The 25,744-nt window shown below is 49.4% G+C and overlaps 1 protein-coding gene across 1 annotated transcript; it reads right to left on the minus strand.

Annotated features, from left to right (window-relative positions):
- Nucleotides 1-1,266: 1,266 nt before the first annotated feature.
- On the minus strand, nt 1,267-23,278 carry PRAG1 (PEAK1 related, kinase-activating pseudokinase 1). The gene is made up of 5 exons (XM_086464518.1): nt 22,922-23,278; nt 19,721-21,555; nt 10,303-10,460; nt 6,258-6,997; nt 1,267-2,304 (listed from the first exon to the last, which is right to left on the minus strand). The coding sequence occupies exons 1-5, from the start codon at nt 23,276-23,278 to the stop codon at nt 1,267-1,269; spliced, it is 4,128 nt and encodes a 1,375-aa protein (XP_086320644.1).
- Between the last annotated feature and the right edge of the window lie 2,466 nt (nt 23,279-25,744).

A 25,744-nucleotide genomic window follows, 5' to 3' on the forward strand; every position in this document is an offset into this window, starting at 1 on the left:
GAACTGGTGCCAGGAGCAGGGCAGTTTATCTCTGCCTCGTGTTGGGGTAGAAGAGTAAAAGCAGCCCATAACCTTTTGAAAAATCAGTTTTTCTGAGCAGCAGCATGGCCTCTCTGCCAGTGTGAACAGCTGCTGTACGTCTGGATGGAGGGAAAGGGGCTGGAGGGGGCCAGGCCAGCTTCTCCCTCTTCCATTGTGCTATTCTTGCATTGCATCTGTTGGAGGAGCATGTTTGCAGGGCACCCAGGCCTATGAATTCATAATTCAACCACCAGCAGAAACAAGACCCTCCCAGATCAGAGACCAGCAGCGCTGGCTTTTCACATGCCAGCTCATCTCTTGATAAAGGGGTTAAATACATGCTAGACACAAGGGACAGGTGAATTACCAGGTGAAGGGAGGGAGCTGGAGGGATGGGGAAAGCAAAGCAACCTGGCCCTGACTCTCCCCCGCAAGGCTTTGGAGATGAATTGGGGATTTTCCATTTCATTAACTTTACAAGGGGTAATTCCCAGCATGCAGCATCATCCTCATGAACAGACCCATCCTGGGCTCTCTCTCACCCTTTCACAATCAGCAGCCGATGTGGCTGCACCACTAGACAGGAAAACCATGCTGTAATAGTATCTAACGAAGGTAATGGGCAACTGATATTGAATTGCCCACAGTGGAAAATACAGCTGATGACACAGAAACAAGCAGTAATTTTTGTTTTTAAAGTGAGAAGCAAAATGGATGCCAAAACCCACAAAAGATGCAAATATGAAAGCCCCTCCTGGTTCTCCCTTGCAAAGGAGCATTACAGGAATTGCTCTTGCTCCCCAGGAGAAGCAGCCAACTGTTCACCTGCCACCCACTCTGGAGAGCAGTGGTGTTCCCAGGCAAAAAGGCTGTGACGCTTTAGGTGGAGTGGGGATCAAAGAACTGTCCCACAGGCACAGAAATCAACTCAAGTACATGGAGTTCATTAGAAACATGCACACACGCAGGCAGGAGTTTATTAGTCCACAGACTTTACCATACCAAAAAAAAAAAAAATTAAAAAAAAAATCCCCCAAAATAGGGGTAGGTTCCCAGTTTTGCCTGCGCACAAATTGACAGTGCTGAGGGTGCTAAACCTGTCTTGTGCACTCCGATTGGAGTGTGGGGCGGGAGCTGAACGTGCATTTGCAACTGAGATTCAAGCCTCTCTCGTGTAAAGGGGCTGCGTGCCTGTAGCTGCAAGGCAACCGGGACCCCTCAGCTGCCTCCGAGATACATCCAAGGTCAGAGCAGCTGCAGCAGTTTTAATGTGTGTGAGAGGGAGGCTGGCTCAGCAGATGCTAAGTACTGACAGCACAGCCAGTCCTCCAGTTCAATGCTCCGCTCCGTGTCCACAGCCCTCTCTGCAAACTTCATCATGAGCAGGGCACGCTTCATATCCACCCAGTTCTGAAGCACCCGGCGGAGAGCTTCCTCGTGGCTGAGGGGCTGCTCAGTGAGGTCTTTCCGGGGCCCCCAAAGCAGACACTGCAGCATGCGCTTGGCCTCGGTGATCCGCACACGCTTGATGGGATCTGCTTCCAGTAGCAGGTGGGCCAGCTGCTGAAGCCCGCGGGAGTAGATGGACAGGCTGGGCAGAGCAGGGAGGTCCTCAGGGCTGTACTCCTGCTCCCTGAGGTGCACCTTCTCCTCAAAGGGGTTGGGCTGGTGCAGCAGCTCGTAGATGAGAATACCAGTCTGAAACTCATCAAACTTCTTGTACTGAGAAGCCGACACAATCTCCGGGGCCAGTCGGGCCTGACTCTTCTTCAGTTTGGAGTCTCCAGTTCCTGGCTTCTGTTTGGCTTTCAAAAAATTGCTGATGATGAGGCGGGGTAAGTGTTTGTCATCTTTGGCTTTCATACAGCTCATGGGGGGCTTGCAGGGGACAAGCAGGAGGTTCTCCAGGCACAGGTCACGATGGATGATGCCGTGTTCTTTGAGATGCTCCAGGCCATTGCAGAGCTGGAGGAGCAAGAAGCAAACGCGACGTTCGTACAGCTCGGGCTTGGCTTGGTGCAACATCACTGAGTCCCTCACGAAGTCAGCAGTGGTCTGACTCGGCACCTCCCGGGTGATGACCACCACACAGTCGTGCTCGCTAGCGGTGCGGGAGGGATGGAGGCCATCCCCAGGCATGCTTTTCCCCACATCTGAGGCCAGCAGCATGCTGGAGGGGACAGAGGCCACAAAATGCCCACAGTCCTGCTGGATGTTGAAGTGGACTGGCACTGCAGGGCTGCAGTATGAAGCAGCCACCTTGGACTCCTGCGTTTTACAAATCTGTGGGGGCAGACCAGAAGAAATGTCTCATCAGTCAGTGACAGGGACAAGGCAGAGACCAGAATTTCAGAGGTGGGTTCCTAAGCTGAGATTTGCAGATGCTAAGGAAAGCATCTGTAGAAGCAGGATGCGCGTTGGTCCCTTTAGTACTTTGAACTATGTTCTGGCTTCAGGATCTTTCTTGTCCTGCACCACCCAACCTTAGCAACCAAATGTCTGGGTCACGTTTCTGGGCATGCTTCCTTTACCAGGCAATGCCCAGGATTTGCGGGAAAGGAGGAAGGTAGCCTCCCATGAGTAACTTCTAGAGATTTTGTTTCCTTGCCAACAGAAGCGACATAGCTTTTACATCATGTGATACCCTAACATAGCCTAGCTAGATGGAAGTTTTCACAGGAACATAATTGTTTTGTACTTGATGCATAATCTTTTTGGTAGTCACTCTGTCCTTGGTACATGTAGCCTCAAAACTCTAGCACAACATCCTGTCCTTGATGCGTGTTTGTTGTAGTAGTAATTTCGTTATTTTAGTACATGTGAACAGATAAGGAGCTGAGAAATATCCTTCATACTGGATGAGACCAGCCAACTGAGACAAGGAGGTACACCACCTGGAATACTCTTCACTGGGCAGACTCCAGAAAAAGGTGGACTCTATGTAAATGATTTCTTGGAAAAAATATGAATGTGTATGAAAAATATGGGAAAACTATGCATATGTACATTATTGAGTAATGTAAATTCCACTAGTTGCTACATGCAGTATACATGCTAGGTGGAATTATCCCCGTGCACCCGGCGCCATAGATAAAGAATGCCTGCCTTCTAAAACTTCAAACTAAGCCTTAGAGGGTTCTTCTGCAACCGATTTATATGGTGTCACATGGATGTCATCGAGATTCCCCCTGCAACCCAGGAGACATTCTGTAGAGGGAAAAGCAAAGCCTGTGGCAGAAGACGTGCTGCCTCCATCTCTGGAGATGGTTAACACTTGCCTGGATGAGGCTCCATGCGACATGACGTGGCTGCTGCGAGGGTGGCCTTGTTTGGAATGAGGGGTGGACAGAAACCTCCAGCACTTTCTTCTCACCTAACCCTTCTCTGGTTCTAAGCTCTGGAGTCACTCACATCCTCCTCAACCACTCTGCTTCCTTGTGTCAGTGACTACTCTCAAACCTCCGATCAATGGCTAAGGGAAACCAGCAACTAGCTGTACTCATCAGCACAGGGGAAAAACACCAGCGAGGAAGTGGGAACTAACAACAGGTTTAGAAATAAGTGAGAGTACAGCAAACTCGAGAGAAAAAAGCTTTTTATAATCTGGATTTTCTTAAACCCACATGACTATTCTCTTTATTTTGTTCTGTGTTTTAGCTTTATGTCTGCATTAAAGACTACACAAACTCAAACCCAGGTTTATTATAGGAGTATCCATTAGCTTATGGGGCCTTCTGGCATTTCTATTATATACTTTTTTTTTTTTTTCCCCCTTTTACTTAGCAATGTGTATATATATCTCACCCACAGGAATCAGCAACAGGCTGAAACTCAGCATAAGAGGTTTCAAACCCTGGAGCGTGCCACTGCCAGTCACAGCATGCGTGCAAAATCGGACAAGAAATCAATTTTGCCTCCGAGTTAAAATAAATGCAAGAATAGAGAGGAGCTGAAGAAGTGGGCTGCTTTTGTATTCCTCTAGCAAGGGTCTGAATCTAGGCATTTGCAGGTAATTCACTCAGATGAGACGATACTGTGGAGATGGAGCATTTAAAATCCCTATTGTCCTCTCTTTTCTAAACAAAAATACCCTGCTATGGCTGCATGCTTATTCTGTGGAAAGACAAGCTTTGGAGATCCAGGCAGACTGCAGATTAATGCAGCAGGACACAGGAAGACATAGAAAGTCCCCAAAGGCGGAGGGAGGCCTTCCAGCCCTCTGCCAAACAGGCCTGCTTGTTCCCCCCCACATAGGGAAGACATGTAAAGCTTAGGAAAAAAAAGAAGGAGCTCTCTGGAAGACTTAACTGCAACCAAACAAAGACAGGGAGATCGTCCCCGGCCAGCCATTCTTCGTGACTTTGGCTGCACCAGAGGCACCCTCCATGCAGCAAGCTCCAAGTAGCAGCCTGGGGCTGGCTTAGTCACACATCTCTAAGCAGAGAAAGAAGCCAAGGCATGGAGCACACCTTGTCTTAATTCCTCTAAAGCCATTTCACGTAACCCTGGCTCCTGCTGTTTCTGCACAGCCCAGACTCCAGCCCCTGCTCCTCAGCAGACTCCTTGGCTCAAGTCAGATCTTGCGCTCTCCAACTCTAATTTTAAGTACAGGACTGTGAGCTCTTCCATGTCAGAAAATCTGTACCAGAAGCCAGGAGGGGCAGATAGCAATCGGCCAGTTGTAAAGTTTCATAATTATTCTCAACTTTGGCTACCAAAATGAAGGTGGCACACAGGAACACTGCAGGAGGCGTGTGCATGCATGTGTGTAAACACAACTTCACTTTACGCTGGTGCAGAGTATGGCCCTGTTGCAGAGGTTTTGGCTTTGTTAAGGCGCTCTGCAGCGTGCCAAGGGCACAGAGTAAGCCCACATCACACGCAGGGACACAAGTGCAGTTGTGTTAAGGGACTGAAATGTGCTGTTTCTGCCTTGGCAAGAATTCATGCAGTACAGCCATAGAGCTGAGCCTCTGAACCCCACCTTACACGGCAGGCAAGAGCAAAGGTGTGTGCCTGCCACAGGGAACCGCAGATTGAAAAGGAGCACACCAGTTCACCATGCAGTTCTCAGGTTTCAGGAGGAAAGTTGCAATGGATTTAGGTATAACACACAAGAGAAGCTGCAGTGCTGAGTGCTGGACTAGGGGTACTGGTGCAAGACCTCATCTAACTCCATTCTGGTTATTTACAGCCGCCCGCTTGGGTTAACCATACTTCCTTGAGAATATAAACTGGCTTTAAAGCTATCACTTAACTAAAACATCCCCTTGGGGTTCATAATGGTGGAAAAGATTCAGCAGAGTTTTGGGTTTTTTTTTCCTTGCTTAATGCATCTCTGACAGTGCTCTTTTGGGAATTACTTTAGGTTTTGAAAACAACCTGAAGAGCAAGCAGCACTGAGACGCCCCTAGGGTTACGTCAGAGTAGAAATTAAAGGCTCTGTATTGAAGTGGTAACATGGGTCAAGAGCCCCAAATCCATGGGATGTCCATGGAACGGGTTGGATAAGCTTATTTATCCGTGTTTCAAAGAGCTGAACTATTGCACCTCAAGTTTCCATTTCAAACACGGATTCTGTAGAGTTACAGGAAAATATTGCAGACCTGACCTTGCACAGCATGTCTGGGTCAGCCTCATATTGTTTAATCGAGATCTGCAATATCTTAATGCCTGTAATTTCAAGATGATATAAGCACTCACATGGTTTCTGGGTCAGACCTTCCACTTAAAAGGCAGACAGAGGCAAAAATGTTCTTTTGAACAGCCTTTCACCAGCTTGTGCCATAAGAGGCAAATGCCTCTGAATTTACAACTTGGTATTTGCACGAAGATTTTTTTGAGAGGGAAACTGCTGGGTTTCAGACCCTACTAGTCTGCAGCAATAAGCATCTGACTGGCATTTGTTAAACAACTTCAAATTAACCTTTGCAAGCAGTAGGGGAAAAGTGGCGATTTTGGAAGGGGTTTTACTTGCCAGACTTCATCTGTGAGAAAGACAAGCAGAGAAAACAGGCCACTGTGTGCTGAGGGTGCTTCTCAAAGGTGTACCGCTAGGTCTGCTTCCCACTCCTTCATTCAGAGCCATACACCAGAAAGGGGGAGAAAGAAGCTCAGAGGTTCAGTCCCAGCTCAGCTACGGACCCCCACGCAGCCTTGGACCCTGCAGCTCCTTGCCTCATCCTCCCAACTGGAAGATGGAGATAAGCCTGGATACCTCCTGGGTGTGGGCTTACCTTCACAGCATAGGTGGTAGAAGGGTCCTTGGAGCAGGTGGCACAGTAATATATCGCATCCCCCGAATCGCAACAGGGCTTGTTGCACGCCAGCTTGAAGAGCGACCAGTTGTTCTCGCTGAAGTGCAGCTCATTCTTCTGCTCCCGCATGAAGCAGTCCTCACATTTGGCAACCAGGCGGCGCAACGACTCGGCGTAGAGGGCCCCCAGCTTGGCGTACACCCCCTCCTTGCTGTCAATGTTGCTCAGGAGGTTGTGGAGCTGGAGGCTGGAGCCCGATGACACCTGGCTGGACACACTGAGCTGCGAGGAGGAAAGGGACTGGAGGTTTCTGCTGGGGACGCAAGCCCCTGTGCTCTTACCAGTGGCAGAGCCCCAGTAGCTGTTTCCTCTGGAGCCTTTCTCCAGGGACTCAGAGGAGGAGAAGGCGCCGGGGCGGCCCCCGAGGCTGGCCGGGTGGACAAAGGCAGTCTCCTCTCGGAGGCAGACATTGCTCTCGGAGTGGCTGACATTCAGCCCGGTGCTGGCAGCACTGGCTGCTCTGCCTGAAGACACCTGTCCCCCAAAAAAGCCGTCTGGGGAAGACACCGTTCTGCTCACTGTCTTCTTCTGGGGCAGAGGGGGTGGGCAGCTGGGGGCAGAGGAGGGACCATCCTCACTGGAGGCAGGAAGGAAAGGAAGAGGGGGAAACACTTGGCTCTCAGCTGGAGGGGGCGAGTGGTTCAGCTCAGACGAGTGCCCTAGGAGACAGCAACACACAAGAAGATGACATGAGTGACCCTTGCAGGCTGGGAACGCAGGTCCCTCTCCATGTCCCTGCCACCTCTGCCAGAGCCCTGGCTGGGAAAAAAAGCAGCAAGCCAGGTTATGTCTGAACCCAGCACACCACACAGTCCTCATCTATTCATGACTGCAAAGCTTCACTGAATGGGTGAGGGATTTAATCCAGTTTAATACAGCAGGTTTGCAAGGCAGGCTGCAACCAGACATCTAGCGAAATACACACACACACCACCCCCCGGCCCCAAAACCACTCCCCTATGAACTGCATACACAATAGTAAAAACCTGGTAGAGGGTAAATATTTAAGCTATGATGTCATCCACAGAGAGGTAAGAATGAAACACTCAGGATATGAGAGGACAATCTCTTAAACACAGCCCGTTTCACCTGGGAACTGCCACCCAGTGCTTCAGCAGCACCGCGTGATAAGGAGAGAGTGACTCATGCTACACAGCTCCGGCCCTCCGGCTGTACCAGAGCAGCCCAAGAAGTATATTGAACCTGTCTCTCTGCCTTGCACTGGGTAAGGGTCACTGGGCAAGGCCTGGGATTTTGGCAATTTCCATCCTCCTGAAAAAATCTGGCCTCCCCCTCACTGCCTGTCCCCCAGCTTACTGACAGACCTCTTTGCTCAGAGGGCAGCCTGGCCCCGATACATATGGCTACACTCCAAGCAGCTCCGCATGCCAGCTGCCCATGGGATGGCTGGCTCACTCCAGGGAGCTGTAGCAGCTGTTTTCCTACCCTGGCCAGACTGAAGACAGGTAATACAGCTGCATGTCATGAAAGAAGGGGGGGGGGGGGGGGGGGGCGGGGGGGAGATGACTGTGGGGGAAATTAAAAGAAATGTGATTATTTCAGAGAATTTACTACTCCACTTGTATGGATGACAGGTGGGGGCTCTTGATAAGCTTGAGCTCTGCTAAGACCTTGCATGCAAGTGTAGATCTTAAAAGGTGCACAGTGGGTTTTGCTCCAAACGAGCTCAGCAGACTGCAGGATCTTTGAACCCAGCTTCCAAAGCTGGAGAGTGGTAGCAAGCCATCCTTCCTCCTCACAAGGCTGCCAGCAGGCACTTCCTCACAGTAGCTTTCTGCTTGCTCCACAGGAATGCCCTGGGGCAGTTTCATGTCAGCCCGCAGCAGGCGCTTGTCTCTGTCACAACCCTAGTGACTCACCAGCTCTCACGCACAACCTCCAAGTGCAGGGGCTCAGATCCTGAGCTCCCAGCCTGTCCTGGGGTGTCACATGCCAGCTCAAAGCTGTACCAGCTGTGCCAGAACAGCAATCCCTGTTAGCTGCTCGCCACCTGAGACCACACAAGGTGAGGGCAGGTCCCCTAGTTCTCAGCTACCAGAGTGGATCCGGGCACTATCTGTCCCTGTCTCTCCTCACCAGAGTTTGGTAGCATGACATCAGTTTTCTTTTGTTCCCTCCACTGCCGAGGCCGTCTGTATGCTCCTGCTGCAATACACCCCATCCCAAGTAACAGTGTTGAGAGACACCCCAGGAATGAGCAGCACTGATTTTGGCTTCTGCAGAAGATGAACCTCCCATGCAAGGCAGTTTTGGCACTCCATTTCTGACAACATGCTCAGAAACAGCTCTGTAGGAAATGTCACAAATCAGCACACGTCTCTTTTTCCCAGGCTGCTGGGTGCTCAGCTGACTCCTGTTTGGCCCTTGCCCCAGGTGTCTGCCTGCATTGTACACCTGGTAGCTGAGCAATTGACTGCTCTCCAGTTTCAGCTGCTCTGTAGCTGCACAGTTCACTGTGGAGCCCATGGCTCAACAGAGATGCATGCCCCAAGCTTTAATGAAAACCCAGATATCTGCATCACACCCTGCCTGGTCCACAGGAAAGATCCTCTGTGTTAAAACCCTGTCAGATGCCACGGGCAGGGATGATCATTCAGCATGTCATCTCTTGCCACTTCCGGTCCAAGGGGCTTTGACAGAGGATACAGCCAAGAGAAATTCTTCAGGATGCAGAACAAGAGCAACTCAACAGAGGCATCTCTGCCAGGACATGTAGCTGAATCCCCATTTTGAGAGGCAGGAGTTACTTGACAGAGTCTTACAGAACAAACGTCAGCACTGGAAGCTTTGGCAAGTGGTCCACACACCTAGCTCACAAATGCCAGACTGTTCCTACCTTGTTTTCACGTGCTTGGGCTCTGCCTCAAGCACAGGGTAACAAATGAAGTCCTTTCACAACTTTCCTAACAGTGCTCTGCACCTTCAGCTTACAGTCCTTTTGCACATCAAGGGCTTAAAAGCTCCCCCCACCCAGAGTTTAACATCTGACAGCATAGCCAATGAATTTTAGCTCACCTCACTCAGTGATTGACTGCATAGCTTCTTGCTTGCAACAGCAAGAAAAATTGCATTTGGGTTATTAATTTAAGAACTCATCTCTCTCAAGATGAGTTGAAATAGTTGCTTCTGTTCATGGAGGCAGAGAAATCCTCTTGTCCCCTACCATTTTTGACAGCGAATTTCTTCTGTGCCCAGCAAGTAAAGATCCAACAAATGTGAGTTTTTCTTCCCCCTCTACAATTTCCTGGCATGGTCTCACTCTCAGGCTCCAAGTTAGTGGTGGAAAAAAGGAGTTTCCAGAGCTCTGGCTCTTAATTTTATTGCTGCACATTGTTGCTCTTGGAAAGACAGAACTTCCACTACATGAAGGAAATACTTTCTGAGCTGCTGAACACGTTAGTGCATGTCTAAGTTACGCACTGATGAAAAAAGTGACTTCATAGTAAGTATTTTTTAATCTCAGTTAAACGAGTGCAGGCAGATTTTTTTCCCTTCAAGAAATAATTTGGAACACAATGACAGGGAGAGATCACCTCTAGCACAAGACTTCTTCTGGTACTCCTCAAATCTATGGAGGACTTTCTATGACAGGGCTACTTGTGACCTCATGCAACATCTGAAGCACAAGCAAGGTAAGGACAATTGCTTTCAGATGGAGGTTTTATCCAAACAAGGAGAGCTACAGGATGGATGATTTTGGCACTTGCCGAATGAAAGAGAAAATAGCCCATGATGCTGGCCTGACTCTGCCACATTCATCTTAAGTGCATGAAGAGGCGGAAGGATAGGAGAAATGGAAAGATAAAGGGTTGCTGGGGGAACTAGGTGATTGGACCCTCATGATCCTTGCTCTGAAGATGCTGCCCCAGCAGTGGGCCTCAGGATGGAGGTAACTCCTTCCTCAGGTCTGATGCTACCTCTACCACACCCAATGGCCACTTACTGCCATCACTGCCGGTCTGTGTGTCTGAGTTGAGGCTGTCGGTGGAGCTAGCCGTGAAGCTGACATGGACGCTCCTGAAAGGTGGGCTGAGGCTCTCGACAGAGCTGTTGCTGACCCTCTCCAACTCAGCGTTATTCGGGTTCATTTTCAGAGCGTGCCTGGAGAGAGTGAAAGAGAAGAGTCAGGAGACAGATGGCAAAAGACACCCTGCATGCACTTGTGCATGGAGACGCAAGCTGAGAGCAGCCTTAGCTTGGTCCCTGCCCATCCATATGGACACTGTGCAGCCCTTTACCGTGCCACAGCACCTCATTCCTGTGCACTTTTCTTCTTTCTCGGGCATCTGGGGATCGCATCCCACTGACACTGAGAGGGTTGTAGGCTTCCAGCCCTGATGCCAGCCCCCCATGCCAAACCGACTGTGCTTGAGCAAAGAGAGAACCACTGAGCCAACAGCATCCAGCCCCAGTCTGCACCTCCTTTGCCTAGCACACGTGGGGTCCTGGACCACATCCCATCTTGGCCACTGTCACTGGGAAGTGGGAACCCACCGGTGTTTCCCTTCTCAAGGGAAGGGAGTGGCATCGCACCTCCCATTTTACAGAAGGACAGGTTGAGGCTGGGTGTCAGAACCTAATTCCTTCATGGTGGAGGCATAAGTGGAAGAACAGTCCATCCCTAGCAGCTGTTGTCTCTTCAGTGCATCACAGAAACAATGACACCTTCCAAAAGAAGAAGTGCCTCTGCAGACAACAAGTGTCAGCCAAACTCAGAACCTACCATGCAGCTTTTAATGCAAGACCTACAGTTTTCCACGCAGCTTCCATCAAACAAAATAAATAAACCATAAACTGGGCTTATAACCTGCCAGGTCACAGTTTAAGTGATCAGTTCTTGGCAAGCAGGACTTTTTGCTAAGGTAAAGAATTTCCCCTGCATTTTCTTCATTTTTTCCTCCTTGGAAAACAACAGAAACTGCTGAAATCAGTCAGCACATCACAGCACAAACACTCCTAGCTTTGGTACAGTTCAGACTCTCTATCAGCCAGCAAACGAAGGTTATTGTCCACATATTTTAAGTAAAACTGCCAATCTGCTGATAAAATTCAACACGTCGTTGATTAAGAATGTAAAAACGTTAGTGGCAGACTTGTAAAAAGGAAAAGGACTTCCACCAGCTATCTTGCTGGAAGGTATCCGGCATTTCCTAATCAGACAGCTGAATGGCTGCTGAGAAAGACAAACAAAAGACATGCACACCGTTTTCTTGTGGCACTCTGTTCACGCTCACAGGATCCCTCGTCTTCCAAAATCCTCAAGCATAGCAGATGCCACTAGTGAATTTTATTTGAAGATTGAGAAATGTTTTGTTCCCCATCCAGACAAAGCACTTACTCTTGTGTCCACACCACCACATGGAGAGCAGAGTGTATGAGAAGCCCGGAAGAAACTTCTGCCAGACTTCCTCATTTGCCTGAGCAGCCTCAGTCTAAAAATACTCAGGGGCTGATGAAAATAAGGCTCTAAAAACTGCCTCAGGTATAACTCAGCATTGACACTGGTCTTACACCAGTGATGAATTTACCACAGCAAGCCTCTTGGGGATGATTTACAAAACTTCGCAATGCACCACACAAGTCACAGTTTAAAAATAAAGAGAGAGAGAGAGAGAGAGAGAGAGAGAGAGAGAGAGAGAGAGAGAGAGAGAGAGAGAGAGAGAGAGAGAGAGAGAGAGAGAGAGAGAGAGAGAGAGAGAGAGAGAGAGAGAGAGAGAGATTGGGGGTTTTAGCTCTGTTACGATTAATGCTGTTGAAAGCAACCAACTGGACTTAAATACTTTCTTTTTTTTTTTTTTTTTTTTTTTTTGTAATGATACAGATATATCTTTATCCTGTAACCTTCTCAGACGTCTAACTTTCAGTAATTTGGAAGGAAAAAACCCACATGGGTGCACAGCCATGCAGGTGAACCATCTGACCTGGCGAGAATCAAGGAAGCATTTGAATCCATAAGAAAGGAAGGTTTTGCAAGAGAGCTGGTCTCAATTTGCACATGTAAGAGGCTCTCTAACACATTCCTCCCCTTCCCCCCACCCTCAAGAAAAGTTGGCGCATTTCTGTTTCCTCCCCATCACTCAAACACAGATCCGCAGAGCTGCCTTACCATTCCCGCACTCAAGAGAGAGATGGGACTTTGCTCGGCAGGCTCCAAGGTCCACCGCGCGCAGCCACACCTATTCCTCCCAGCAACCTGGGCGCAACGCGGCATCTGCCAGAACCGTGCTGGCTGCTGCCTTTGCCGAGCTCAACATCGCGGTGAGGTCAGATGTACAGAGAGCCCCGTTTCCTCTCCGTACCGCCGTGACTTATGTAAAATGCAGTTCCTGAATAGGCACACTTAAATAGAAATTGTTTGCTGCTTAAACGACATCCTGCTCTTGTTTCAGACGTTACAGCCGGGCCAGCTAATACCGCCTGGAAATACCTCTGCTTTACATCTCCCTCTCCGCTTTACATCTCCCTCTTTTCCTATGAGCTGCTTGAAGCCCAGGCTGCAGTCTGCACAAACCAAAATACCACCCACTATACCGAAGAATTACTGAAGACACTTGCTAGGGTCAAACTCTCCCATTTCAGAAAAATTCCACCGCAAGAGATGAACAGCTCATTGCTGCAACAGCCTCTGGGATCTCAATTTACAGCTAACCTGAACTTCCCTTGCTTTGCTAATGTTCCTTCCACCACACATGACTGCAAGGGCACAGGTGGCTATTCTCCATCTCACCCTTTTCACAAAAGGATATTGGAAATGAAGAGCATCCTTAAACCTGAAGCAATCACTGGGATTGCCCCCCCACCAGCTTGCTAACATATGTGGGTTACACTCCCCTTCGGAAAGATGTAGCAGTGGTTAATTTACTTCCATTTCAAAAATCAGCTCAATGCTCAGCATCTTAAATGTAACCAGCAACTTCAAGAGAAGCACCAGAGCCTCCTTCATGTACCAGTGCATAAAGAACAGGTCACAAGAATCAGGTCTCCCAAACTCATAACCTAAAAGATAGGATTTCCAGCTCTCCAAATTATTCTGGTGGCTTTAAATACACTTTGGTTACTCAACATCCTCCATGCAACACACTGGCATATTCAGCCAAGCTTTCTTGTTCACTATTCCCCAGTTTTCCCATCCTAAACAATTTCATCTAGCTGGCTTTCCACACCATTCCCACAGTCCTGTCTAAAACAAGTCAAGGTTGAAAACAGTGATCTTGTAAAAAAAAAAAAAAAAAAAAAAAAAAAACCAACCAAAAACCAGTTTGGAGTTCGATGATATTGCAAAGGGACCTGGATCGTTTGCCATGCCCCATGTTGCACCTCCGACCAGGGCATGCTTCACCTTTCCCGTGATTCATATTCAAGCAGTAGCCATGTATTTAACTTCAGATTACTTAACAGATCAGGGTCCCACCTGATGCTGCTGCGGGACTCCAGCATAGCTGACTGCCTAACTTGCACTTCTCGGAGAGAATGGAGACAGGCACCAAAGCATGGCTCCCCTAACTGCAGCAGACACACGTGCCTTGGAATGTCACCCCAGGGATCCCTCGGACTCTGGGCATGCCTTGGGCTTGAATTTCCTTCCTGAGATTTGACACGCAGATCTGGTTACCTTCCAAAAGTGCAAGGGGCAGGGAGGTTTGAGAGGGTGAGAAGGCCACTTGGACACAAGAGCTGCAAGGCTCCTGCTTGCTCCTTTCCAGCAGCCATCACATGCACAGCCTGTTGGCAGCGGCGAAGGATGCTGGAAGGCACCTCTCGCCCACGCAGAGACCCGATCACAAGGAGCGCCCACTCTGCAGCCCCATCACGGGGGTTTCCCAGCCTTGCTGTGCCAGCAGGAGGGGGTTGCTCCTTCTCAGCACAGATAACGGGACTTGAGCACATAACAGATATGCTGAGCTTTATAAATCATGCAACATGGGAAGGAAGCAGAGGAGAGCAGAGAACACACACAAATCACCACAAACCAAACCGTGCTCCAGGAGAAGTCTGGTGATAATGTCAACAGGACAGCCCCTCCCAAAATAAAATACTGGAACTAATACACAGCAGAGAGAAAATCCAGACTGCGTTACAGCATCAAACACAACACATGGCTGGGCATAATTATTACACAAGAGGAAGCACCATTGTACCATATGCTTCTCTATCACAAAATGTGAATAATTATATCTTCCTCCTCCTTCCACTGCTCTGTCTTCCAGCATCTTCCCCTGAATGCACAGGGAAGTTAAAAACCAGCATTCAGGACCTTACAACACTTGAGGCTTGGATTTGTACTTATCCTTCTGCTACCAGCTGGCAAATGTGAAGAAACTAAAATCAAGGTGAGGGAAAGAGGGTTTTGAAACACTCCTATCTCTGTCCAGAGGACTACACAGCTCCTCCCTGTACCAGAAAGGTTTTATGTAGCATAGGTTAAGTTGAAACAAGGGTTTGGAGTCTGGAGATTCAAGGGGAAATTTGGATAGCGTGCAGGATTAAGATGGTCAAAAATTAAATCACTGCATGCTCTGATGTGGTGAAGAGGATAACAAATCTTATTTCAATTTCCAACTCTTCACTTTTTTAAGTGGCAAGGTAGAAACACACAGAAAAGCAAAAGACTTTCATTTTAACAGAAACAAATTCCCCTAAAAAATTGGCTGATAAATCTCAATCTTTTAAAAATGATCCACTGGCAGAAGCAGCGTGAGAAATTCCCGATTAGTTTCAGACAAAAAATAAAGAGGAATCCAAAAGTTGCATTCCCCTCCCTGTCCTGGAGCATGATTCTCTCTCCTGCTTAAGCCATACTCTCCCTTCTTTGCTTTATTTACTTATTTAATTATTAATTATGTATTTAAATAGATGCCATCCAGAGTTTCTTATGTATTATTATTTTAATAATAAAAAATCTGGCTTGTCCTAGACCAGACAAGCAAGTCCCTCCTGTCATCCACCGTCACGAAGAAGAGGGTCAAAATTTGGGACCTGTGTGACTCCCAATTGCATTTGTAATTGCCACAGCAGCTCCATGTAGCCAGTCTGCTTTTGTCACCGAGGTACACCCTGACACTGAGCTCCAAGGAGAAACGGGTGCTTCGGGAATGTTAAGAAAAGGGGAATGTTCTGTCTCAAACAGGGGAATATCTCAGTCACAGACTAATTCCTGGCAAGGAACACACAGCACAGCCCCACCAGCCAGCACCACCTCCCCAGCAAGGAACAAACCTGGCTCTTTTCCTGGTGATCCGATTCCCAACATCGTCTTTTTTTTGTAACGCTCTTGTTTTCTGTTCCCTCTGGCAACAAGCAGCAGCAGCAGCAGCACCATAACACGCAGTCTTGGCACACCTCAAGCTCATTTGTCCTGGCTGTTTTCAGCAATGGTGGATGTCGGGATGTGCCGTGCTACACACCTTTGTTACCCCAAGCGAGCATATTCAGCAAATTTCAGAAGCTATGTACGGCACTGCCTTTTGAAGGTGCCATTAATTATGATGAAAACAGCTGGAGAGCCAACAGCTGAAGATGCAGACCAGCATCACTGTTTCCTTTCTTTAAGAGGCACGTGAAACAAATTAACCATCAAGGTTTTGCAGGCTAGAAGGAACCATGAGGATCATTTAGCCTGACCCTCTGCATAAGAGAGACATAAATTTCAGCAAAGATTCATGCCTCGTGCCAAGAAACTGAAGTCCACGCTAGAGCATTTCACACCAAAGAACCTTTAAATCATCATTGCACATACAAGGCCTGGGGATCCTAGTTCCCCTGGTGAGCCTTTTCGTTAGCCAACTACCTTCCCAGCTTTTGGAAGAAGACCAGCCACCATCTTCCCTTTCCAATCTATTTCCTCTTGTAATTAAACTTATTTTCCATTCCGTTTCAGACCAAGCAAACCTTCAATATCTCTAATCTTTCAAATAAGCACGATAAAAGGATTGCATGAAAAAAAAGTTACAAGAGGTCCAGAGTAGCTCTACATAGGACATAACGGGCACAAACTCATTATTTTCTTTTTTTTTGTGCCAACTTTTAAAACTCCCCCAAATCACTCCTTCTACCATCCTAAGAGACAGCTTACTGAAAAACCAGAGTTTCCTCAGTGCCTGGCAGGAATTTACCCTGTAAAAATTTTTTCCCCTTTAATTGTTAGAGCCAAGATGAACAAAACAAAATCTACAGACTCATTTTTTCTTTCTCTGCTTTGGAACTAGTTTGAGCACACACGCAAGTTTTCTTTAAAATAAGCAATTAAGTTTAATTAGGAAAGTCAAACAGTCAGGCTTCATTTTCCAGCAAGAAATCAAATACCTTGCTGCAGCTTGAGATATAGAAGGAAAAAGGATGGTTACACGCCTTTCCTGTAGCTGAAAGGAACTCTGATTTGCTAAGCCCCAAGTCACAGAATCATAGAACAGTTTTGGTTGGAAGAGACCTTCAAGATCATCGAGTCCCAACCTTTGTCCTAGCTCTAAACGAGGACAGTAGGACACAAACTCTACACACCACTAAACTATGTCCCTGAAAGTCCACTGTGCCACAACCAGGTCTACTCTGTCTCCATCTCCATCCAGACATCAAAGGACCCTTGGCAACTGTGCCACCAGAGAACATCTTGGGCTGAGGCACTCTGTCTCTGTGAGGGACTGAGTAAGCATAACAGAAGTATCGGTGGTTCTTCCATTATGGATAAGCAGATGCCCACAGACTGCCCGGGCCTAGGAGAGTATGGGTGTGTCTCAGAGCCACCTTTGTGTGCAAGACCTCCTCTCTTCATTTGGCTGCAGCCCAGGAGGACCAGAGATGTTGCTCCAGCACCAGGTCAGTCACATCCTGACCCGAAGCTGCAAGCAATGACTGCCCAGGGTAATACAATCCTGCCGTGGTGATTTTAACCAGTTGTGCACGTAGCCGTCCCTCCCACTGCCACGCGCAGGTAACAACACCCTGGTTCCTGCATCGACATGCTCAGAGAAGCCACGCTTGAGAGGAAAACAAGAGCACCCTCAAAGCAAACAAACAAAGCAACTAGCTGGGTTTGCACGGCTTGCAAAACCTGCCATCTGATCAAATCGCTCATCAGGCCGGCTGCACAGGGGTTCGGTAGGCGGAGGGAGGGCTATGCTCTGTGAGTAGGGTGCCTCAAGGCTCAGCTGCAGGCATCGAGGCGTTTACGAGACAAATACATGTAGCGTAACATATGGTCTATAGCCACAGGGGGTAAAAGCAATGCCAGCACCTATCTCAAACACCTGGCAGGGTTTATGGCTCCAACAGAGATCCTGGTCACGGATGCCACGTGTTCCCTGACATCGGTTTCCCTGCCCGCTTTCACACAGGCTTTCTAGCACACAGATGCTTTCAGGATGGCTCAGAAGCAACTGTTAACAAGCAGGCACAGCCCAAGCACACCAGGAGGAACGTGAATCAGCCCCTCCAAGGAGCAGAAAATGCTCCACGCTCCTCATGACGGATAGTTGTAACTCCACGTGGAGAGCAACAGCAGGGCATGCTCCTGGCTTGGAGCACAGCTGGTGCAAGTCACCTAGCCAAGGAGACACCCTGACACATCAAGGAGCCCCCCTGCCTCCACTCCCAGCCCTCACGAAGGCTGAAAGGAGACTCTAAGCACTGCCAGGGAAGCATCTTTGCCCTCAGTACAGACAAAGGGCTCTGCACAACTGCTCTTTCATGAGTCGAAGGAGGTTCCTAGCACTGCAAGTGGAAGATGCTGCTGTGATATATATATTGGCGAATTTGAGTGCCACCACCCTTCTGGCCTGCCCAGTGACCTCTGCTCTGATGGGGAAGGAATCAGGTGCTAGAGGACTTTCAGCAGGCAACTTGGCATTTCCTAAATGATCACTGCTTGACAGCATCGTAACATCTCTGCTGGGCATCAACAACATGTCATGTGGCAAATCCAACTCCAAGCCACAGGCTGATAGGAGACACCAAGTGGTAGCAGCCATGAAAGTTCACAGGGTGGAAGCTAAAACACATCTTAGTGTTCTCTTTGATTTTAAAGGCAATAGAGCTCAACTGTGTGCTCACTTGCTTGTGGACCTTTTCTTTCCTCTGACTCCAGCAGGCATGCAGCATCACAGCAGAAAGCCCAGCATTAAGGAGAATTAAAGCCTCTTGTTCGTCATTTCCCTTTCCTTGAGAAACCTAATTTGTTCACCGCTTGGTCAATTTAAAACACTAGTTCCCTGAGCTAGCCAACTCTAAACACATTGAAAATTCAGTGTGAGAACAAAACAGGGGATAGGCCAACTCAACCACAGTCTCAATCTGGAGGTCACTGATGCCTGTGCGTAAGCTTGACCATGGGCCCCAAGAGCAAGTTCTCCTCTGAACACCCATCCTTTCTTCTCTCAACTTTTAAATCAAGGAGCTGGAGTAAAATCTTTTGTGCAATGCACACGTCCAGGTAACAAAACTGACACACGCAGTAAAGCAAACACAGGACACCTGCTGAATGTGAAAGTATTCCTCTCCAGTATGCTCAGATAACCTAATCCATTCGTTGCATGGAAAGGAAATCAATCGTTCTTCCTCCATTTATTTTTTTTCCTTTTTTTTTTTTGTGATACACACAGCTGCAGATACTGAATGCACACAAAGTGTCGGAAGCCTGGGTTTTTAATTGCTTAGCAGAGCTACTTCCTTCCCAGATGGACAGCTCTCCCTCATTCACATTTGTTTCTTAGGGCCTGCTGTTGCCCTGCATGCAAACCTGACTTCCAGGAGGGTGGTGAGGGGAAGGCTGTGTGAAGCCAGGTGACTCCCACACATCATGAATGCACGTTAGGCAAGCTCCAATTACTTGCTTGCAGGCAAGGAGTCCTCCCTAGGAAATTGCAGCTTCAAGAGTTAACCTCGAAAGCAAAAAGACATTAGAGCCAAACTGAAAATGAGGCCTTTGCTATTAGCACCGAGAGAAGTTGCCCAGTTCCACCTACAAGAGGAGCTCGCAACCCCAGATTTTCTATCCTGTTCAACATCAAGAAACTGTGCTGAGATAGAATGAAGCTGTCCTGGGAAACACCAGCCATCCCGGACACAGATCTTGCTCTCACTTGAATATTGGGATGCAAGGCCGTACCTTGCAGCCCTGAAGTGCTTTTGCAAGTACACATGGCATTCGAACCAGGACTTGCAAAGATCTGACAGCTTTTCAGGGTAAAAAGGTAAGTAAGTAGTTTTTCATCCATGCAATAACCTCCCATGCTCCTAAAAGCCCACCTTTGAACAGAAAAGGAAGAAAAAAAGAAGAGGAAGCACCTCCTAGTCAATGAATCCCTGCAGCAAACGCCCCGGTTGCAAATGGTTAATAGACTGCCACGCATACACTCACAGGGCTGTACCTGGACTGCTTCTTCGGTGGTGGTGGTGGCGGTGGTGCAAACTCCATGCCATTACTCTTGTCTTTAGGAAAGTCAAAGGAGAAAGACGATGATTTGCTGATGCCAGTCTGGCTCTCCGGCACTGGGCCATCATCCGCAAGGTCAGCCCCAGCTCTTCCATTCTCAGCTGCCACTGCCCATGGGTGGGTTAAGAGCTTCTGCTCCTCCTCCTGCTCTTCCTCCTCCTCTATCCGGCACTGCTTGGTCCACGTTGGGGTGTAGTATTTCTGCCTCCTGTCATAGGATGAGCCTGCCAGGCTTCTGCTGGACTCCTCCACAGAAACCCCGTTGACATGAGTGCACGGAGAAGGGGACGCCCCAAAGGTGCCTGTATCAGTATAGCTCCTCGGCAGCAGCTGAACACCAGCTCCATCATGGCTGTTGTCATCACCAAACCTTACCACATGGGAGCTTACCGGGGCCACACAGTTCCCCTCGCTGCCTGGTTGGCTGTTTTTGGACATCTTTGGGGGAATAGCTGGACTCTCAGTAACTGAGGTCTTGGCAGGAGCTGCCAGATGAAATCTTGGGCTGTTCTCACTTCCAGAGGCTTGAAAAATCTCTCCAGGCTCAATGGCAGGTGATGAAGTCCCAAAATCAGGGTGGGAAGTGGGGCTGATACATGGCCACTGAACTCCTACCGCTGAGTCGGGGCTGCTGAGGAATATTGTCTTGTGATCATCCTCGGTGTGCGCCGTCATTACAGTTATCTTTGCCGCCACCTGGCCGGCAGAGTCCTGGTATTCCTTCTCACCACCCAAAGCCCAGCCGCCATCCCTCCACGTCCCATCAGCTTGCTCCTTGCCAGTGCTGCGGGCCAGCTTTTCCACTTTTGCCTGTCCACCAACAGCCTTCAGCTGCGCCTTCTTCCTCTTGGTGCTCTCGGCGTAGATGGGATCAGCGCGGGCTGGCGAGGTGAGGCGAGGGCGCTGAAGCTCCACCAGAGCCTGCTGAGGGGTGCTCGAACCCTCAGGCCGAGGGCCTCCAGTGACAGGGGGCTCTCCAGGTAGAGGCAAGTCCTCGTCCTCCCGGGACAAGGCAAAGGCAGCCATCTTGCTGCTCCCTGTGCTCTCAGGGAGGGCGGCAGGCTCATCATGGAGAGCCAGTTTTTTCCTCTCTGAACACAGGGCATAGGGGAGAAGATCATCCTGGTCTTTTGTGATGCAGAAGGCCACGTTCACAGCTCTGTGCTCTTCACTGAACTTGACTGCCCTGCCACTTGTCCTGGGAATCTCGGGAGCATCCCGCTGCCTCCATCCACAGGAGGCAGGGCCCTCCTTCTCGCACTGGGCACCCTTCCCCTCTGTGCAACGCGGCTCCCACGACATGGGGCGCTCTCTGCAGCAGTCCGTGATTGAACAGTACTCACCCCCTTCACTTTCAAAGCCAGAAGAGAGGCGACCGCAGTCACCCTCCAAAGGGAGCGCTGCTCCTTCTCTGGCTTGGGAAGAAGGGCTTCTGCTGGAGTTCGTGGTGCTTCTGTCCCCCAAGGTGGACGGATTAGGGCAGGGGGCCCGATGCGGCAGGGCAAACTTGTCTTTGGCTCTGTCCTCCTGCTTGCTCACCTCACCCACAAGCACCAGGCTGTGGATGGAGACATTTCTCTCCACTCGACTCTCCAGGCTGCGCAGGCCCACCATGGAGTAGCTAGGAGGACAGCAAGACAAGCAATCGCTGGACGGGTTGTGAAGGAAAGGTTTTCTCACACCACCATTGCCAAAATTGTCGAGGCAGATCCGCTGCGCATCTCCTGATTTCAGAAGGAGTTGTTTGCCAGAAACCATGCCCCAGCCAACCTGCACGGGCCAAAGAGACAAGTGCATTGTCAGAATATGCATATGCAAAATGAAAGAGAAATTTAAAAAAAAAGGCAAAAAAAAAAGCCCAGCGCCGCAGGAAAGTCCTCTGGCATTTGCCATCTGTTTTGCTCTGTGCTCACCCCACCAATAACTACCGCAAGCCGTTTCTACTTAAACTGCACTTGTCCTGTTTCCTGGACCATTTGCAATCCTTGCATTACCAACAATAGCAATGCAAAATAAGGCATTCTCCTTTCTCTTTCTATGGGTTCACTGCCAGAAACATGTCCAACCTGTCATCCTGTCTGCGAATCACCGTGCAATTAAAGATTCAGAGACGGAAGGAATATTTGCACCTCTCTGCTTATTTTCATTTCATTTCACAGTGCTGCTCTGGAGTGTGCGACTCAAGATGCAGGTTATCCTGGGACACCAGCTTGGCTATGCTCAGCAGTAGGGACTGGGGAGCAGGTGGGGAAATGTATCCGAAATCGCTTCATCTGAGGGAGATCTATCCTGCTTGCCAAGGGAGAAGTGGGTGAGGCAGAGGGTAACACGTGCCAGCAAAGCAACCCCCCATCCCAGGAGTAGTAGAAACTGCTCCCATAGCACAAAACTCAGCCTGGGGCCAAATGTGCACGTACAGACCAAACCCCACCAACGACAGCAGCCTGCGCTCCTGTGCCCTTTACCCGTAGAAAAGAAACAAGGGAAGAGCAACGGGAGGCTAAGGAGAGAGCTGGTGAGCCTTGGGTCTCCTCTGGGGCAAGGATGGGAGATACCAGCACACTTACACCACAGCCAGGGTGACAGCAGCCCGTGCTGCTTCACTCTGTGTGGCTGGGGCAGTGTTGGTATCAACTGGTCAGGGAGAGTGGCGAACGACCCACCTGGATTGCAACTCAAACCACCAGGACTTGCCAGTTTGCAGTCAGGCAGCAGTGCTACACCCAGAGGGCATTACTGCTCTGGCAAAGGTTAGGAGCCCAAGGAGCTGGGCTAGAAAGGTAGGGCACTTTCCTCCCCACTCACAAAGACCATGGATCAAGTTAGCACTGGCGGCAACCAGACAGGACTTCTTTTCAGTATATCTTCCCAGGAAAATAACTTTAACCTGCATCCTCATTTAAAATCCAGACGTTCCTAAACAATGTATTTTTAAGCTCCTTTGCACATGCCTTGTGAGCATCAGCTCATTCAGCTTCAGCCAAAGATACTTTGAGAAGCCAATATATGGCTCAAAAGCCTCAGTCAAGACCAGAAGAAGAAACAAAGGGAAGGAAACCATTTTAACAGATATTCCTAGCACTCCCGAGGAGAGGTAAGTAACGGGAAGTCATGCTTTGACTGGATTAATCATTACCTGTGACAGATCTGCATTCATATTCACATCCGCCCACGCGTCAGAAGCATCTGAGTTTATCATAGTTGGCTTCACAGCAATTGTTGGCTTTGAGAAGGGAGAGGTATTTACACCTTCATCTTCCAACACAGGGCTCTCAGGCTTGGTCCTAACTCCATTCGGGAGCACGCCACAAGCTCCCACATCTGGGGGTGTTTGCAGCCGATGGGAACTCTTTGGGTTGAAGCAGTTTTTGCAGGAGCCAGGCTTCCAAACGTGTTCCACAAACTCACTGCACGCAGACATCTTCAAATCCTCGTGGCTCAGACTGAGAGCCCTCTGTGTCTTCTGCACTGTCTTCCGCTGCTCATTTTGCATTTGCTCCCCAGGGCTGCTCTTAAAGATCACCTAGTTATCTGGAAAAGCACAACACTGTCTGATTAGTTTGGTTATGCCCCAAAATGGGAAGATTTTTAATAGGACAGGTGATAATTACACTTACTCTGCCTTCATCACAAAGGCTTATTGTTTACAAGGCTTTTTTCGCAGCTTAGCTAAAGCCCACACAATCACTTAAAAACCCTTAACTTCTAAGCATAGCTCTGTAATAGAGAAGACATCAAGCAAGCAGCATTCCTATGTGATTTAATTCTGTTTAATGAGCATGTATAACCAGCCTCGTGCAAGGTTTAGATCAAGGGTAAGGGAAAGAGGTCTTGGAAATAGCTGTTCACAGCCCCATGAGCAGAGCCAGGCAAGAAAAATTCCCTCTCCAAAGTGGCATCCTCTCTCTGGAAAATAAAAAGGCACGGAGATACAAGGACCAGAATCAGTGACTGTGTAAGCAAGGGGATCCACAACAGCCTCCCTTCACCCAGATGCACCACTGTGATTGCTGCCGTGGTACACAAAGGCTTCTTTCCCACCCAGTGCAACAGAGAAAGGCAATCAGCAAGGCTGGGGCTGGCATGGTTTGAGCAAGTGCCTGGCAGAAAGCTCTTATCTGGTTTGCCAGAAGCCACAAATAACAGTGTCAGCTCGCTGAAACAGTTCATTGTCTGCAAGGGGAGAAACGTTTTGCTCTTGGATTACTTACAGACGAGGATCCCTTCCCATCTTCCTTCCCCAAGAGGAAATGCCCCAGGAACAAGACATTCCTGCATTCCTGTGCCCCCCCCTCCCTCACGGCCAGGTCTGATTGCTCTCAGCCAGCAGCTACCTGGAGCTAACAACTTTGGAGCTACTTCAGAGGAGGACTCCCACAAAGCTCAGTGCACTAGGGGAGAGAAGATCAGAAAACACAACCAGATGAGGAAAATTGCAGCCGGCTGCTGCTGGTGTCAGGGTACAAAATTCCCCTGCATGGCTCCACTGAGTCCTTCCCCACCTAACCAACCTTAGGTCATCATCTCCCTGCCAGCTGACCGCAATGCAAACTGAGGCTCCTTCCTCGAGGGTCTCTGGGCAAAGAGGTGCTTTTACATCCCAATCCTGACGGCACAAGAGCAAAATTTACCAGCCTGGTCCTTCAGCAGTTCCTCCACGCAGGCATACTGCAACACCACCATAGCTATGGACGCCTTAGCCCCTGTGTGCACCTCTAAACCAGCCTGCGCTTCAAGTAAAGCCTCTTGCCTCTGGGTTCAGAGATGCCCTTCAAGTAAAGCCTCTTGCCTCTGGGCTCAGAGATGCCCTGGCCAGCCTCTCCAACAGCCACCCTATGGCACGGAGAAAAGAAAGAATACTAGTAAGAGCCTGGGTGGGACAAAGTGAAGTCGGGGAGAGCCACTGACCCACAAGCATCGTCTGAATTCAAATGCCACCTTTGGCAAGGGAAGCTTTGATCGGCTAAAGCATTAGTACCTGCAGACTCCTGTCTTGGCAGGCTGATAAATTAGGAGCTGTTTAATGAAAGAGCAGAAGAAGGGGGAATATCAATGGGATTCACAAATCAGATCCGTGTATGTCTCTCTATTTTTAGGGAAGAGACTGTTTTAGACAGTTTTTTCCATGGACTTCACAGAGTCCAAATTAAGCGAAGGACAGCAAATCACTCTGGGACAACACCACCTTCAATGAGATTAACATTGTTTGCAGCGAAAACATCTTTAAAAAATATTCTATTCTTTGTTTCCTTTCAGATCTAGCAAGCAGCGTCCGGCATCATCCAAAGTTGAACAAGTGTCCTGATGAGAGCCAGCAAAGAAAAAAGAAAAATCAAAGGGAGGGAAGCAGGGACCGGAGCCAGAAACAACTCTTCGCTTCTGGTTTAATAACCGGCGCTGCCAACTGCCTTTTAAAGATCGGGATTTCCCTTTCTGCAGCTAAAACAGCCGTTGTTCCCCGCTGCCCAGACCCCGGCACAGGCGGCCCCGTGTCCGCACGCCGGCGGGGCAGTCGGCACCCAGCCCGCTCCCCGCCACGCCGCGCCGCGGAACCGACCGGGCTCGGGCCCCCCCGTAACCGAAAGGCAAGAGCTGGGGTTGACGCGCCCGCGGAGCCCCCGCGGCTCCCGGGCCCCCGGCAAGGACCCGGTGCAAAGGCTACCTGTTATCTATGTTATCTAGGATGGAGATGCTCGGATGCGGCACAAGGATGCTCCGGCGCAAAAAAAAACCCAAAAAAACCAAACCAAACCAAAACAAAAACCCAACCCCCCCACCCCAAGCAGCTCTAGGTGCCGGACGGCCCCTCCGAGGCACCGGGCGTCCACCGGGACTGGGAAAAGTTTACCAGGCAGGGCCCGCCGGGGCTCCCGGGGTGGGCGGCGGTGCCGGTCGAGACCGGTGCGCGACCCGGGCCGGCTTCAGCACCCGCCCCCGCCCGTCCGCTCGCTGAGCACCG

Source organism: Leptosomus discolor, chromosome 4, assembly GCF_034619465.1.
Source record: "Leptosomus discolor isolate bLepDis1 chromosome 4, bLepDis1.hap2, whole genome shotgun sequence".
NCBI classification, from domain to species: Eukaryota; Metazoa; Chordata; class Aves; order Leptosomiformes; family Leptosomidae; genus Leptosomus; species Leptosomus discolor.